The 16,147-nt window shown below is 35.7% G+C and overlaps 1 protein-coding gene across 1 annotated transcript; it reads right to left on the minus strand.

Moving 5' to 3' along the window:
* Nucleotides 1–2,914: 2,914 nt before the first annotated feature.
* On the minus strand, nucleotides 2,915–13,951 carry LOC145619288 (putative catabolite repression protein creC). The gene is made up of 11 exons (XM_081673954.1): nucleotides 13,734–13,951; nucleotides 9,916–10,227; nucleotides 9,679–9,787; nucleotides 9,502–9,595; nucleotides 7,171–7,258; nucleotides 6,990–7,073; nucleotides 5,924–6,020; nucleotides 5,764–5,851; nucleotides 5,496–5,601; nucleotides 5,121–5,213; nucleotides 2,915–3,698 (listed from the first exon to the last, which is right to left on the minus strand). The coding sequence occupies exons 1-11, from the start codon at nucleotides 13,908–13,910 to the stop codon at nucleotides 3,315–3,317; spliced, it is 1,632 nt and encodes a 543-aa protein (XP_081530080.1). The 5' UTR covers nucleotides 13,911–13,951; the 3' UTR covers nucleotides 2,915–3,314.
* Between the last annotated feature and the right edge of the window lie 2,196 nt (nucleotides 13,952–16,147).

A 16,147-nucleotide genomic window follows, 5' to 3' on the forward strand; every position in this document is an offset into this window, starting at 1 on the left:
TAACGGCGAGATAACGACAAGGTTACCGTATAAATACTATTTGTATTTTGGGGTTATAGCATGGATTTCTCAAAAGGGGGCACATCGTAGAAAATGGAAAGGTAGAGGGTTATAATGTAGAAAAACTCCAAAAAAAAAAAGGAAAAATTGCAAAAAATAATACAACCTTTAACCGGTTCTTTTTTTTTTAATAATATAACGTTTTGATTATTATCTAATATTACTAACTTTGTCCCCCATCTATTTTTAACAGGATATTTTACCTAGAACCAGAAGAATGCAAGTCAATATCTGTATGATTGTACATTGTAATTAATTTTCCTCCTAAAGTTACTTATGTGGCACTGACCCATACCAACTACTCACCACTACTCCTTCAACTCCCCTTTACTTCTCACCATTTAAGCGAAAAAAAAATTATTCAACAAAATTTGATTTTCGACATTGATGATTATCAACAACCAGCGTACTGAAATTGACTTTGCAGCGAAGGGGAGAAGTTGATAGCAATTAAGACCCTGGAATTCTTCAAAAAGTTTCGATCATCAGCCATGGTACGTTCTTTCCTTTTTAAGTTAAATTTGTTAATTTCGGTGATTTAGGGTTTTGGCAAAAAATCTGGTCTTTATGGTTTTTCGTAATTTGTTGTTAAGTGATTTTGTTTCCTTGATGTTGTGGGTTGATTAATTGCTTAATTCTTGTGTGCATTAGATGATAATTGAATTGAAATTATATTTAATTGTATAAGTTGGCTAATTGTATAATTTAATGTTTTAGGGGAAAACTATGACCCTCAAATTTTGGCATGGGGGAAAGTTTAAAAATATAAGGAATGGGGAACTTGTATAAATGGGTGGAGAAGGCAAGACTTTAAATGTTGACCCAAATAAGCTCTGTTATTTTGACTTGATGGGGTTAGCTAAGAGCTGTGGGCCGTATGAGAGTATTGCAAGTTTGCTATATTTAGTTCCAGGAACTTACTTAGTTGATGGTTTGAGGAGAATTAATGGTGATGTTTAAGTGTTTGAATTGGGAGAGTATGCTTTCCAAAATAGGAGTATGGAGTTATGTGTGTTACATAAAGACAATGAAAGACCAATTGATTAGACACATAATGTAGTTCAAGCTGATGTGGAGGTTGAAGTTGCTGAGATCAAAAGAAGTCCACAACCCAACATTAAAAAGAGAAAAAAAAAATCACTCTAAAGAGGGGACCACCCACTGAAATTATGACTGTTCGTTCAAATAACTACACCAAAGAAACATGTGCTTTGTGATTCTTCAACCACCAAAGATAAAGCCTCTAAATCTACAAAAGATTCTCCACTATCCCTAAAAGATGCTCCCACCCCATCTACATTAGCAGCTGCTCCTTTGACTAAGCCAACTTTTTCTTTAAAACCTGCATCCTCTCTTATTGAAATGCCTACAGTTCCACCAGTTGGAGTTGTTATTGACCTAAACAAAAACATTTTCTTACAACCTACTTTTGAGGATCTAGATCCATATGCTGAATATGACTGGGAAGATCACAAGCCAGAGAGTCATCTTCCTTGGAATGAGTTGGTAGGGGGATGATAGTGCATACAAAGATGATCCAAACTATGATGAAGCTGAGGATTTAGATCAAGTAGAGAAAGAAGATGATGTTGTAAGTGATCTAGAAACAGAAGGGGAAGAGGATGAAAGTGGTGGGGTTGAGCAAACTGATTACATTGTGGGTGAATCTGAAGATGATGATGAATTAAGAACAACTAGGGATATGGTTGACACTTGCAACAACAGGCTGCTACAAATTGCTTTGCAATTACAGAAAGAGGCCAGGAAGACTACCTGACCAACAACAACCAACAGTCAACAAATCAGCTGCAGAGGCCAGTGCTTCAGAACCAAGGGAATAGTGCGTATGAGCTAAGTGGGGATGAGATCCATACTCCACCTGGAAGTGGAGATGAGAATGAAGAGGGGATTAAGTAGAAGAGGGGTATGTGTGTGAGTTTGGATGCTAATTTCTCTTAGTTTACTTGGCAAGTTAAACAAAGATTTGCAAATGGACATGAGTTCAAGCAAGTTGTTGCTAGGTATGCTATTATGTAAGGTAGGAACTTGAGCTTCAGTCACAGCAACAAGAGTAAGCAGCAGTTCGGTGTTAAGTGTACGAGTAGCTACCCATTCTACTTAAACTATGCTTGGCAATCTAGAAGTGGGAGGTTGTTACTGAAAAGGGTGGTTGATAAGCATACCTGTCACAGGCATATGAAGAAAAATAGGCAGCTTAAGGCTTCATGGGCTGCTACTCAATTACTTGATGTGTTTAAGGCTAGGCCACACTAGCCAGCCAAGGAAATAATTGAGTCTATTAGGAGGGCTTACAGAGTTGTGGTGAGTAGAGATTTTGCATACAAAGTGAAATACCAGGCTCACAAAATGCTTCATGGGTCTATAAAAGACCACTACATGAAAGTGGAGAGGTATGTTAAGGAATTATGTGCCAAGAGCCCTGGGACTATGGTGGAGTTGGTGACTAGTGGTAGTGTAGGTGACACTATTTAACATTTCAGAGACTTTTTTGTTGCAGGACCTAGTAGATGCACAAGTTGGGGATTCACCTAAACACCCCACATTTTGTGTCGGTTGCGCCATGCCATGTGTAGGGTCAATCTCCATAGGAACCGAAAAAGAGTCATACCCCGAAACACAAGAAGAGTTTCCCTTATTCTTCTTTGAGGAAGCAACATCAGCAAAATCAAAACTCCTTTTCTCTGTAACCCCCAAGTGAAGCTGATTGGTTTTGCTTTGGTTAGAGACTGTCGGTGAGACCAAAAGAGAAGCCTCTTCACCATACTTGGGCTCTGTACCCGGGAGTGAACTCACACTAATAACATCATTACAGCAAATTATTGAAACTCAGTAATTGATATACAGCAAATTATATGTTTGCTTCAACGGTTAGAGTAACTGATGACCTACAAGGCTACAACCAAATCATACTAAACATCGGCATTTCTAATTACAATATCAAGAAGTAACTGCGGCAACTCTATTATTTGGAATTTTGGACCTATACAGTTAATAACCCTGGTGAAGCTAAATAACTAGTGATTATGCGCTTAAGCTCCTTCGACATCTGAGGACAAACTAGAAAACCCTCACAGCATTCAACATTTGTAATAAATACAGAAAAATGAGTGGATTAACCCTGTGGCACCAGCTTAGACGATGTATTACACCAATTATATCCTGATAAATATGGCTACCATCAAATTTGCGAATTAGGACTCAAAAAAGCAATTGGAAAATACCCACTCTTACAATCATTTGCAGTCAGACCCACTGGTACTTGGTATTGGGTGCTTTTCTATCGCCCTTGCAGTTTCTGAATCACCTAATATGGTTTCAGAAGACACAGGTCTCTTCCAAACTTTTACCTGCCCCTCTCTGCATGCTGTAAGGATGGAGTGCTTTGTGAATACCAAGTCTGACAAAGGATCAGTATACACACGATGAGCAACAAGTGGAGAAAGCTTTGGGACATCTCGCATACTTGGAGCAGGCTGTAAAGAGCCCAACGGAACCGCACTATCCCATTGTGCTGATTGACTTCCAGCGCTGTAAGTAGGTGAACCACCTGGTGGACAACGACGAAGAGGCACTACAATTTCATCCATCGAAAAATCCCATAAGAGTAATTGAGTGTCCTGAAATGGAAAGTTTTTCACTTGATCATATAGGTGTTAACAAAAAAAAAAAAAAAAAAACCAATCATGATAAGTAACCCTAGAAGAAGAATTGGGGAAATATGTAAATAAAAAATGTCCTCATCTAGCATGGCATGGTAATGCTCCTCCAACTTTCTCTCTCTCTCTCTCTCTCTCTCTTATAGGTCACACCAAGGTAGTCCCATCTGGTAGGATTTTGTGACATGTTATTAAATCAACAATAAACAGTACCCACTAACTTATAATATTACTTATACTCAACAAAACGCCATAACCAGTATTCCCTTAAAAGTTAAAACTATGTGCCCAAGAGAACTGAAAAGTTTTATGTGGGATGGAAGGAGTATCAAACTATTAACAAAGAAGAGAATCTTTTGATACCAGGAGAAAATGAAGCAACCTATCAATGTAAACTTTATTAAACATAACGCAATTTGACTGATTTAGCAAAAGGAGATAAGGTAGCTGATGCCTACAGTTTGGAATTTCAAAAGGTGTATGGTAGATGACACTTAGATGAATCAAGGGAGCAAAAAAAAATTATCATAATCTTGATGTGAGATGAGACTTCCAAGAGCAAATTCTTTTATAATGATGATGCTAGATATTGCTAGAAGAAGGAACAGTGAAATGTTCTCCCTTCCGGGGAATCTAAGCTCAATCTGAGAAGCCGAACAATGGACAAGGGTACATATAAATTGTTTTAGGTTGTAGATCAAAATACTTCTGAAAGAAATGAGGTGAAAACGGACAGAGAGTCGAAAAATGTCCTTGGCATACTCTTATGGCAACAAGGGGGCATGCTGAAGATGAGATTGACCACACTGATGAGAGAACAGTTTGTAGAGGTGAAATTATTACCAGGGTGAAACCATAAACATAATGAGGAAAAACGGCATATGGAATATGTTCTCTTATGTCCTTTTGCATAGGCATTGCCTACACCCGAGACTCATTCATTCCTCAAATTCAATGTGAACCCTTTTTAAAATTAGTGTCTTTGAAAAGCATATTGCATGTTTGTCATGTATATCACATCAGTACATTATGTGTTTTAAATTAAACTTAGTGACTTAATGTAATGTGGCAAGTTTATCCGGAGGGGCATAGGTTGTGCACTACGACAGTATCTTGAAGAGAAGGATGAGTTTGTTAGAGTAATATTATTAATAGAGCACATCTGAGATATGATGAATATTGGTGAGAAGTTTTTTTTAAGAAATTTGTTAGCTCCTTAGTAATGACTTGATTGCATTGCTAATACAACACCCAAATTCTCTTGTTTCTCAATTCTACAAATCTGATTCATTCAATAACAGTTTGTAGAGAATTCCCTGACCTCCATCAGATAGATTCAGTTCTACAATATGATTGTACAACAATATTCAATGAACCACATACCTGACCAACAGAGCCAAACCGATACATCACATTTTCTCCAGTCCTATCTGAAGATGGGGGTGACCAATATGGATCAAAAGCAACTCCACTCACCTGCAAAAATCCAGTTCAAACAGGAAGAGGCATATAAAGATCACCAAAAAAAAAAAAAAAGGAAAATATAAGAACAAAGGGGGGCTTGGGCAGTTGGACAGGAAGCATAGTAGCATGTTAGCTAATCAAATTCTAGAGAAATAGGTAGGAATAACCCATCCCAATCTAAGAACACCTTTCCCATAGGGCCCTTCCCATCAGCTCAAACGAAGTTAACCAGATCAACTTGTATTCTTGTCTCCACCTCCCTAAATAATTAGAAATGGCCAGAAGGAGGCTCACCCATGAATTGTGCCCCTCACCCCACGCTATAACCTTGCGATCTTCCATGCTCCAAACTTGAACTAGATCATCCTCACCACCAGTCAAAATATATTTACCATCCATGCTATGTGAGTAAAAAAATTTCAAGTCAATTGCAATTCTTGAGAAAATAGTAAAAGAAAATATCATATGTTGTAATGAATAATAAACACAGCATTGGCAAGGCATATATCAAATCAAAACATATAAAGCTTTAATGAGTCATAACACAAATTGTTGACATTACCTCCATGCACAACAGAGAATAGCACCATAATAACTTTTTCCTCCAAATACTAGCAGTTCTTTCTGGTAGTCAAAAACTCTTAAAAAGCCTACGAAACATAACTACGTCATTCATGAATAAGCAATTATATGGGATCAAACTCAAGTGTGTATAAAAATACCATCTCTCCCAACAACAGCCAAATGAGTGCCATCAACGGAAAACGTCATTCTATTGATTGAACCTTGACATATATGCCATCTAGAAATAGGATTGCTTTGCAATTATAATCATTCATGAGAAATCAGACAGGCAGTAACATATGGCTAACAAACGAACCCTATAATTGCCAGTGTCATTAAAACCAGTCAATTCACAAACAAAATATTATATACAAAGACCAGCATTCTGGACCCAAATTTCACACACAAGTATTTGCAATTACATTAATCAAACATTATGGAGAATAACTACACCATTCAACGCGTGATCTAATCAGGAATTCCTAAACTAATAATCCCTCTGTTTAGTGTTACGACTGCCTTGTCAGGTGTTTTTTTTCATAAATATTATTACTATTTCTCTCCTTTCACATCCCTAGCTGTTCAATAAACAATTTACTCCATTATTTTTTCTCACAATTTCTTAGTACTCCATCTACTCCACTTACCTCTTATTATAAATTACAATAAAGTCAAGTAAACCTCCTAGAACGATGTGTTGGTCACAATGAAATACTTAATAAAATTGAAGGGAGTGCCAATTTTAGGATGAATATCTAATGCTTAAAGCTAGTCCCTAGGGTTGCACATATCACTACCGAATTTAAATAGATTTGCATAGCACAGATTAGGTCCTCACGGTCAAATGATCTTATATTTTTAAGGGTGGATAGAATTATGACAGAGCCTGTGAAATTAATGGCAAGATAGCACATACTGGAACATCCAATCTTGATCTCAGGATTACTTGTACATCAATGTGACACAATGCACAAATCCAATGTGAATACATTAGTTTAAAACCTTGACAAAAGTCGCCAAGTTAACAAAATGTAAAACTATGTGATTCAACCCATCAGCAATTAAAAAGGGGAAAATTACAGTACAAAGGCTGTGTACCAAGCATTCCTGGTTTCTGCATTTTGTTTCCTTTAGAATACATATATTGAAGGTGCTATAAAGGAGCAGGAGCAGAATTCATCAGTAGAAGAGGTCAAGCTTCTCAGATGATAAGTAGTACCTCACCTTGCTAGATTTTGCATGTGCAATAGAAAATTGAGTCGGATCCTTTATGAGTGGGAAAGATGGATCAATAGTAGCATCCTTTCCCTGAAAAATAATAAGTATACAGTTCTCTTGAGCAATAATGTAAAAGATAAATAGAAAAGTCGACAGAGAACTTAAAAACCACTTATATGAAGCTTGCCTTCTCATACACATACACGTTTCCATCAGCATGAGCAACAACAAAGAAACCATTGACTTGAGGAACCCATGCTACACTGGTACACCGGCTGTTTTAAAATTTAAATTGTCACATGATTTGATGAAATAGAGTTGCAAGAACAACAGAGCACATATGTAATGGATAGACACATGAGCAGTCGCAATATACAAGCAAGATAAAAACATTATCCATTCTACTACATGTGGCATATTATGGTAGTGTTCTCTTCACCTGAATTTCACTAATCTAAAATTATCTAATTTTATTAGTTATGAACTCATCTTATCTAATTTGAACTTTTCAACCCTTATGGGTCTTATCTTATCTTATTATATTGGAGATTATTAGACCTTATTGAGCCTTAGATAAGGTCCTATTAGACCTTATTGGAACTTGTTTTATCTAATCTAGAGCTTATCAACCCTTATCACATGCAAAGTATTATTTGAGCTTATTACTTTATTAGCCCTTATATTATCTTATCTAAAATTTTTAGCCCTTAATTTAACTTATTAGATATGAAATAAGTGAAAATAGGGTGAGGAGAGCAGAGCTTGAAAGATAGAATACTTCCTCCGTTTTTTTTAGTTGCATCACTTGTAAAAAACACGGATTCTTAGGTAGTTTTTGGAGATGAGAGAAAGAGAAAGGAGGGCCCATGTGATATGAGAGAGATAGAGAAAATTTATTAACTAAAAAAAAAGTGACGCATCTAATTTGAAAATTCCTCATTTAGAAAGTGATGCATCTAAAAAGAAATGGAGGAACTATTATAAGTAACTACATAACTTATACTCTAACAATGAGCAAAACTAATATACCAGATTAGAACATCAAGTAGAGCACACATTAAAAGTAGCTATACCAAATATGAAATATAGTAGACAGCAAGAAACTTCTAAAACTAAGATGGGGTTTTATGCACTTCATGAATAAAGGGAAAAAACAGAGTAGAAAGAATGCGTAAAATAAAAAGTGCTTGTAATAATGTATTATGAGTCCGAGATTATTTGGTACCACAGCCACAGAAACAGCTACATCTTAGCATATGATATCTTGCATGACTAAAGATCAGTGGTAATAGCTAGAAGGGCTTCAGAACAAGTCAATGCATAATAACAGAATTCAGCCTGTTGAAATTTAATCCCCTTGTAAGAAACACTGTTTCCTTGAGAAAATAAATTCAAACTGAAGCCCAATATATATCTTTGTCTAAGCTAAAATTTAGCTAGTATTCCAGTTTGAGGAAAATTGAACAATCTATTAATTTAGAGCACTTGAATGTTTGCAAACAACAGACATGTACAGCCAACCAAAGGAAGAATATGTCAATTACATGTAAGTTGCAAAGCTTAACAGTAGACTATCAAGTAATTATACTTGGTCTTGGAATACATTTGTAATTCTTAGTTCCACACCTCAAAACAATAAATTGACGATAAGGAGGGAAAGAGCTTTTCCATCAAAGCTGAAAGTATAACACATCCAAATAATATACACCCTCAGTGAACTTGATTAATAAGTAATTATGCCTTTCTCTCATACTTCAAGCATAGAAACAACTTCAAATCATAAAGACAGCTTCAATCAGAGGTTTCCATGCAGATTGAAATAGGTCGGCTAATACAGTAGCTTCTAAAATCTTAATGAGGTCTGGGATTTAATACATTACTAAATTAATGAGCCACAAAGAGCTATAAAAACATAAATGAATGGGAGACAACTAAGAGTCCACCACCCTGTGTAACTACAATAATAGATTCCAATAAGTGTATTTGACATCTAGCGATCGCTTTCAAGTTATACAAGACAGATTGCACGATAAGAGAAATGAGCTAGCAATTAAAGTCGCCCCCCCCCCCCCCCCCCCCCCCACAAAAAAAAAAAAAAAAAAAAAAAAAAAAAAAAAAAAAAACCCTGAACAGTGTTTATAAAGAGAAAGTTGCAAAAGGTTATGATGTAAAGCTGCATTTGCATTATTAATGATATATATTGAAACACCATAGTAACATTATACCAACAGCATAGATAACTCCTTTAATCTCATCAAATGAGGTTTCAAAAATAAAATAGAGGGCTGGTAGAAACGAAAGCCAAAAAAAAGTCAGGAAAAGTAAAGAATGTTCTTAATCCACTCTAATAAGCTAAAACTCAATAATTGTAAAATTTGACAGAATCTATGAGCCAAAGAAACAACATATGAACCCATAATAAGATGAAAGCATTATGCAAATCAACTAAAGATACAAAACCCTGAAAATGAAATTACCACACGCTCAAGTAATACTTAAAGCAGAATGTAGGTCTTGCCTGTTATTAATGGAGCCATCTTTGTTATAGTGATGTGCTCCAACAAGCTTCTTTCCAATATCTTGCAACTGCTGTCTCAAGGAAACTGTGTACACTGCAAAGAAGGTAGATACAAATATTTTGTCATTTCAGGGCAGCAAAAAGGAAATAAACATCAGCCATGCAGCAGAAAAATACCATCTCCAGAGTTTAACCCTATCAGTAAGTCATGGCCATCCTTAGCTTCAGGATTAAAAGTATGACAAACAGGATTCGAGCTTGCAAAGTGTATGGATTTAATGGGATCCTACATAAGCAAATGTAGCTCTTAAGTCACAAGATGTTTACTCCCAAATTAACTTAACAACATCAGAATGGAGGTAAGAATTAGATTAATAATAATAACAATAATAAATAAATAAATAATAATCACACCTTCTCCTGCGAATTTAGGTCGCTAATGTACAAAGTGTCTCCCACATTATATATTATGTACATTCCTTTACCATCAAAATTGGTGATTGGCAAGCTGCTACCATTACTGGAGCTTCCAAGTGTAGCAGTTTTCATAGCTGCAGCAACAGCTTTATTAGCTCCATTAACTCCTACAAAACTAAGAGCTCGCCCTCCATTATTCGAGCCTAACAACTTTGCAGCAGCTGACCTTACGCTACTACTTGCACTATAACCTGAGCTTGATGTGGGTGTGGATGAAGCTGTTTTTTCCTTGAGATTAGCTAATGTTACCTGAAAATAATTTTCCAGCAAATAACAATGAAAAACTAGGATGAGTTAATCAGAAAACAAATCAAAAAGATGAATTGTTGAATACTATTCAGTCTAGTCATCATAACTTATGAAAATAGTGTCCAAGATCATTGTAAAAAGAGGTTGATAGCATTTAAGAGATGTTATTTTTTTCCAACCACAATAAGGGGGCATTTGGCATAGAGAGAAAAGAAAAAGGAAATGAACACGGCTAATTCCCTTCGTTGTTTGTTACTTTGTCAGAACATTATAATCATTCCCTTTACCCTCTCCATACCCCAAAACTCTTCTACTTTGATTCCCTGCCCAACACCCCCCAATGGTATTTACATTCCCTTTCTTTATGTCACAAATGTACCACCACACCATCAATGCACCACCACCGCTCCACCACTACTACTCACTGGAACCATAGCCCCACCACCGCCACTTTCACCATCACCGCCCACCACTGTTACCCTCACCGAAACACAACACACCACCACTTCAACCCACCCCAAAACCACCCTTACCTACCCACCCTTCCCAACCACCCCCACCCACTCGAAAAATACTCCACCCACCCTCACCCACCCATAAACCACCCCCATTCCTAAACCATACCCACCCACTCGAAAATCACCCTACCACCTTACAAACCCACCCATACCCACTCATAACCAACAAAGTTCACATTGGTGACGTAAACCATACCCACCCACTTCACTTTTCACCCTACCACTTATGGTATTAAGGCATTGATTGATTGACTGACTTGTAAAAGGCTTATGGAGACTTGAATTGAAATCATACGAGAATGCCTTAACATATTTGATTTTTTTTTTGCTAACTTTGCAAATGTTACGACACATTGTGCCACTTTTGTTTCTCTTCAATTCTAATAAATTCTACCTTTCTAAAGGAATTATGCAAGAGTATCCTATTCCCCTTTACCTTCGTATACTTTTCACAAAACTCCTTTCAACACTAATCCATGAGGCTTACACTTCAAAATCTTTGTCCCTCTTAAAGGCAGGCCAAACAAATGAATGGGCATAAAAGTAACTCTTCTTCTCTCACAAGTCACAATTTCAATCTCATCGAATTGATGTTTATAAGCAAACTCTTAACATTCGGTCTGTTATGGACCTTGGTTCATACCTAGTTCCTCTAACCCAAAGAATGCCTTGAAATAGCTTTGCTAATCCAATCAATCAGTCAATCAAAGCCTAAATCTCATAAGTGGGGTCGGCTTGATTTGCTAATCCAATTAATCCTTAAAATATTATAAAGATACTTCATGCGAGGAATAGACTTTTCCAATTACATTCTCAAAAGCTTGATTCAATAGTAGGAAACTTCTTTTAAGGGTGAAAAAAATGAACTGGATTGCTTGGGAGAAGCTTTGTAAACCAAACAAGGGAGGGGAAGGTAGGTTTTTTTTATTTATACGATGTCCTTAGCAGAACCAGCCTAAGAAATGTTAGAAGTCCTATGACACAATAGGGTAATTGTTTTCCTATAGGATTATCAAAGTTGGAAAATTGGGAATGGAATAAACCTTTGGTTAGACAAATAATTGGAAAATAAAAGCCTTATATGTCCATGTATAGGGCCTCTAAAAGTTTGTAATAAAAGAAGTTTGCAGCCCCTTTGGAGGTGGTGATAGTTGAGGGTACAAGGAATGAATTTGTATGTAAATTTGAATAGAACATTAAATGTCAACGCCCATGACAATGCAAAATTACCCATACGCTTCCATCTTTCTTACAAGGATTTCATTAACATGTCCACTTGTGGTAATGGGTGGTAAAAAAATTGATGAGAAAAGGTTAAGTTTAGGGATAGGATTGCATTACCATGGACGTAACGATAATACTTTGCCTTGCAAAATTACATTTTGTATGTTTTTGGCTGGTTGACATCAAATTGGTGGACGAGACTAAGTTGGGGTAAATAATTACCTAGAGCAATGGAGACACGAGTTGGAATTGAGTTAAACTAAATCAGAGTACATGAAATGCTTATGTAGCCATCGAGGGAGACAAGCAGAGATATAGTGCTTGTGGACAGGAAGAAGTTGTTAAAGAACAAGTCTTATAAAGTTATGAGTACCTTAGATCGATTTTACAGATATCAAACAAGATGTGAACCAAATGGAGAGCTGCAATTGGGGTATTAAGTGATAAGGACATAGCCTTGGCTTTGAAGGAAAAAAGTTTCATGGCGACTATAAGACCAGCACTATTATATGGTTCTAAATGTTGGGCTTCAAGGACTATGTTAGAAAGATGGGAATAGTATAGGTGTTGTTGTTGAGATGAATGTGTGGGAACACTTGAATGAATAATATCAAGAATGAAAAATTTCAATGGAAAGCTGGAGTTCCAGATATTGAAGATAAGATAAGGGATAATCAATTACATTAGTTTGGACATATGAAACGAAAACCGAAAAAAGCTATGGTAAGGAAAGTAAAAAGGTAAAGGTAAGGGACCCAAAATGAATTGGATGGAAGGAGTTAATGTAAATGAAGAATTTGGGTTTAGAGGAATACATAACACTTGAGAGAAGGGAACAGAGGGACCGCATAATGGTTAACAATGGAATCTTGCTGCTGATAAATTACACTTAAATTCATTCTCTTTACTATCATTTGTAAATACCTCTCAAACGGGCCATCAGCTCAACTAAGGATATGAAAGCTGAATTAGAAAGAAAATTAGATTTCCTAATGTAGAAAGTAGAAAACTAATGAAAGTAGAAAGTAGAATCAATACTACTGCCTTCAATGAGGATTAAGCAGGATAGATTGAGGATGTTTCTAATCTAATATTTCGCATGTCCAAAGTAGGAGTTACTGGTATCAACAGGAATAAGCATACGGAAATCAATCTGTGATGGGGAACTGGAAGCAGCAATCCCTGGAATACTCCAAGCACTGGAATATGCATATGAACAAGCGCTATTAACATTGCATCATCGCCTTTGACATAAAACGGCAGTTGATAAATTTGACAAACCACCTCAGATTCAAGCCAAAATAAGTTTATCTAAATGCAGGAAAATCACAAGCCAACTACCAAGATTCAAATTCAAGTACTAGGGCACTCGAACACATGTACCAACAGATGCATTAGCTACGACTATATTGAATTTTACTACGTTAATCTACTTGAACTCAACGCTGAAAATAATACAGTACGACATTAAATCCAACTTCGGGTATCCAAATTAATCAAACAATATCTCATCAAGGTCAACCCAAATTCCATAATTTAGGAACTAATTCAATCACAAAACTAATACAGTAGTAATATAAACATCTAATAATTGACATACCTACAAAAGTAAATGCAGCAATATCACATCAAATTCAACATCAAACAAATTAATTTAAACACACAATCACAAAATAATCAATCAAAAATAACAACCTAGAATTCGATATAGAATATCGTCAAACAATCCAAATCAAAAACGAAAGAAATTGAAGAGAGAGAAACCTGAGAGACGGTTTTGCCGTGAGAATAATGGAGAAGAGTAGAAGGATGAGACTTCTCGGAATGAAGAGTGTAACGCCCTTCGGGAGTTTTAAAGTAGGCTTTCAGTCCGGCGGTGGCGGGAGATGATACGCCGCCGTTGACGGTGGCGCTGTTGGTGGTTGCGCTGCTATTACTCATGCTTTCGCCGACGACAATGGGAGATCAATCTAATTGTGTAACATTTGTTCATGGCATATTTGTCTTTGGAATGTAAAATATTCTACTTTTTTATTTGCATCACTTTGAATTGCACAAACAAAAGAAAAAGTACGTGAAAAAGGATAGATATTTTTATTATGTTAGTGGGACCATAAAAGAGAGAGAAATGATAAAACACAAATTTTTAAAAAAAGCCGGTGTTCATTAATTTACTGAATGGCGGAATTTTCGGACAAGCAAACTGCCAATTTAGTGGAGTTTGCACGTGCTTCATAATGATTGACAAAATAAAGAAAGAAATAGAACTTTCTCTCTCCTCGATTTTCTCTCTTCATTCATTCACTTCAGCTTTCTCTCTCCTCGTTTTTCTCTCTCTAAAAACCAATTAACTGGCGATTTCGAGCGTGTTCTCTCTCCTCCATTGTTGCTCTTCGAGCTTTTTCTCTCTTTTCTTTCACTTATGAAGTTGTTTATCGCTTAATTCTGGTTCGTTTACTTATTTTTTTGAGATTTTTGTTAGTTTAAATTGTTTTGGTTCTTCGATTTTTAGGTTTTTTGATTTTGATTTTGTTTTCGTTTTTTGTAGTGTTTGTTTCAGCAATGGTGAAAAAGAAAATTACAAAGAAGGCTGTAAATGCTGAAGAAGGTGTGTTTATTTAAATTTTTCATCATTTTTTCAAATTTTCAATTGAATTTTCGCTTATATATGTCGAATTAGTAGTGCATGTTATTTTTTATAGTTTTCTGTTGATTTATTATGCATATTATGATAATTGAATTTTAATTTTGAAGTTATTATGTTTAATTTTGCTTTATTTTATTGTTCATTGTGATAATTGGTTCAAAATTTGTTTACATGTGTTGTGGTGTTGTTATATGTGAAACAAATTTTGCATGTTTGTTTTCAGAAGTTTTATTCATTATTCTTCAAATTTTGTATGTTAGGTTTTAGTTAGATTATGAGAATAGTATGCATATCTGCATTGTGTTTGTGTATATGTGTTTGAGTAACAGTAATATGTGCATTGTGCATTGTGTGTGAGTAATAGATATATGTTATTTATATGCATGACAAAGGTTACTTTATGCTGTTAAAAGGGTCACTTTATGCTGTGAAAAGGGTCACTTTATGCTGTTAAAAGGGTCACGTTTTTATTTAAAAGGGTTACTTGTTGTAGTTTAAAGGGTGACTTTATGCAGTTAAAAGGGTCACTTTATATATTTAAAAGGGTCACTTTATGCTTGTTAAAGGGTTACTTTTTCAGTTAAAAGGGTTACTTGTTGTATTTTTAAGGGTGACTTTATGCAGTTAAAAGGGTCACTTTATTCATTTAAAAGGGTCACTTTTTGCATTTAAAAGGATTTTTATGCATATATTCTGAATTTTCCCATGAGTAATTTGTGAATTTGTAATTTATGGTTATCATCTGTATTAATTAGATATAGGTAGTTCAATAGGTGGATATCGTTATAAATCGTCTTCAAGGGGAAAAGCAATGGGTAAAGAGCCTGCTAAGGGCAAAACAGTACCTAAAAAGAACAAGACAGTTCCTGAGAAGGACAAACCAGAGTCTAAAACTGTGAAGGCTAAAACTGTTCCTAAGAAGGCCAAAGCAGAGTCTTAGAAGGTTAAAGCAGCTCCTAAGAAGTCTAAAATTGTATCTAAGAAGGCCAAAACAGTAGCTGATTCTGAATTGCAAGTGGTTTCTGATTCTGATTCTGATACTGTTGTGTAAGTATACATGTTTTTTGTTTTGCATTTTTTAATTATATATATCATGATTCTGATTCTGATATTGTTTAACTTATTTTTTTTTTATTATTATTTAGGGAAAAAAGACCCTTGATTGCAAGGTGCAGACCACGCACATTGGAATTTATGTTGAGTACTTTTAGTCCTAATAAAAAAAAAGCTGTTGAAGAAATAGGTTTTGGTGGTTTATTACATCTGAAATTGAAAACTTTGAATCGTCAAATGCTACATTGGCTTGTTGAACACTTTAATGGTGGTAGCTGCATGTTTACTATTGCTGCTGGTAAAGAGTTTGTAGTTACTAAAAATGATATATGCGATGTCTTTGGCTTGCCTATGAGTGAGATTGTTGTTCCTGAACTTCAGAAGAATCCTGAAGAAGGTAGTGTAGATAAACGTATCATTCAGTCATGGAGACTTGATTATGGTCTTACTGAGAAGCAACCTCTGCATTTGTCAAAAG

This window comes from Chenopodium album, chromosome 27 (genome assembly GCF_948465745.1).
Source record: "Chenopodium album chromosome 27, dcCheAlbu1.1, whole genome shotgun sequence".
Classification (NCBI taxonomy): Eukaryota; Viridiplantae; Streptophyta; class Magnoliopsida; order Caryophyllales; family Amaranthaceae; genus Chenopodium; species Chenopodium album.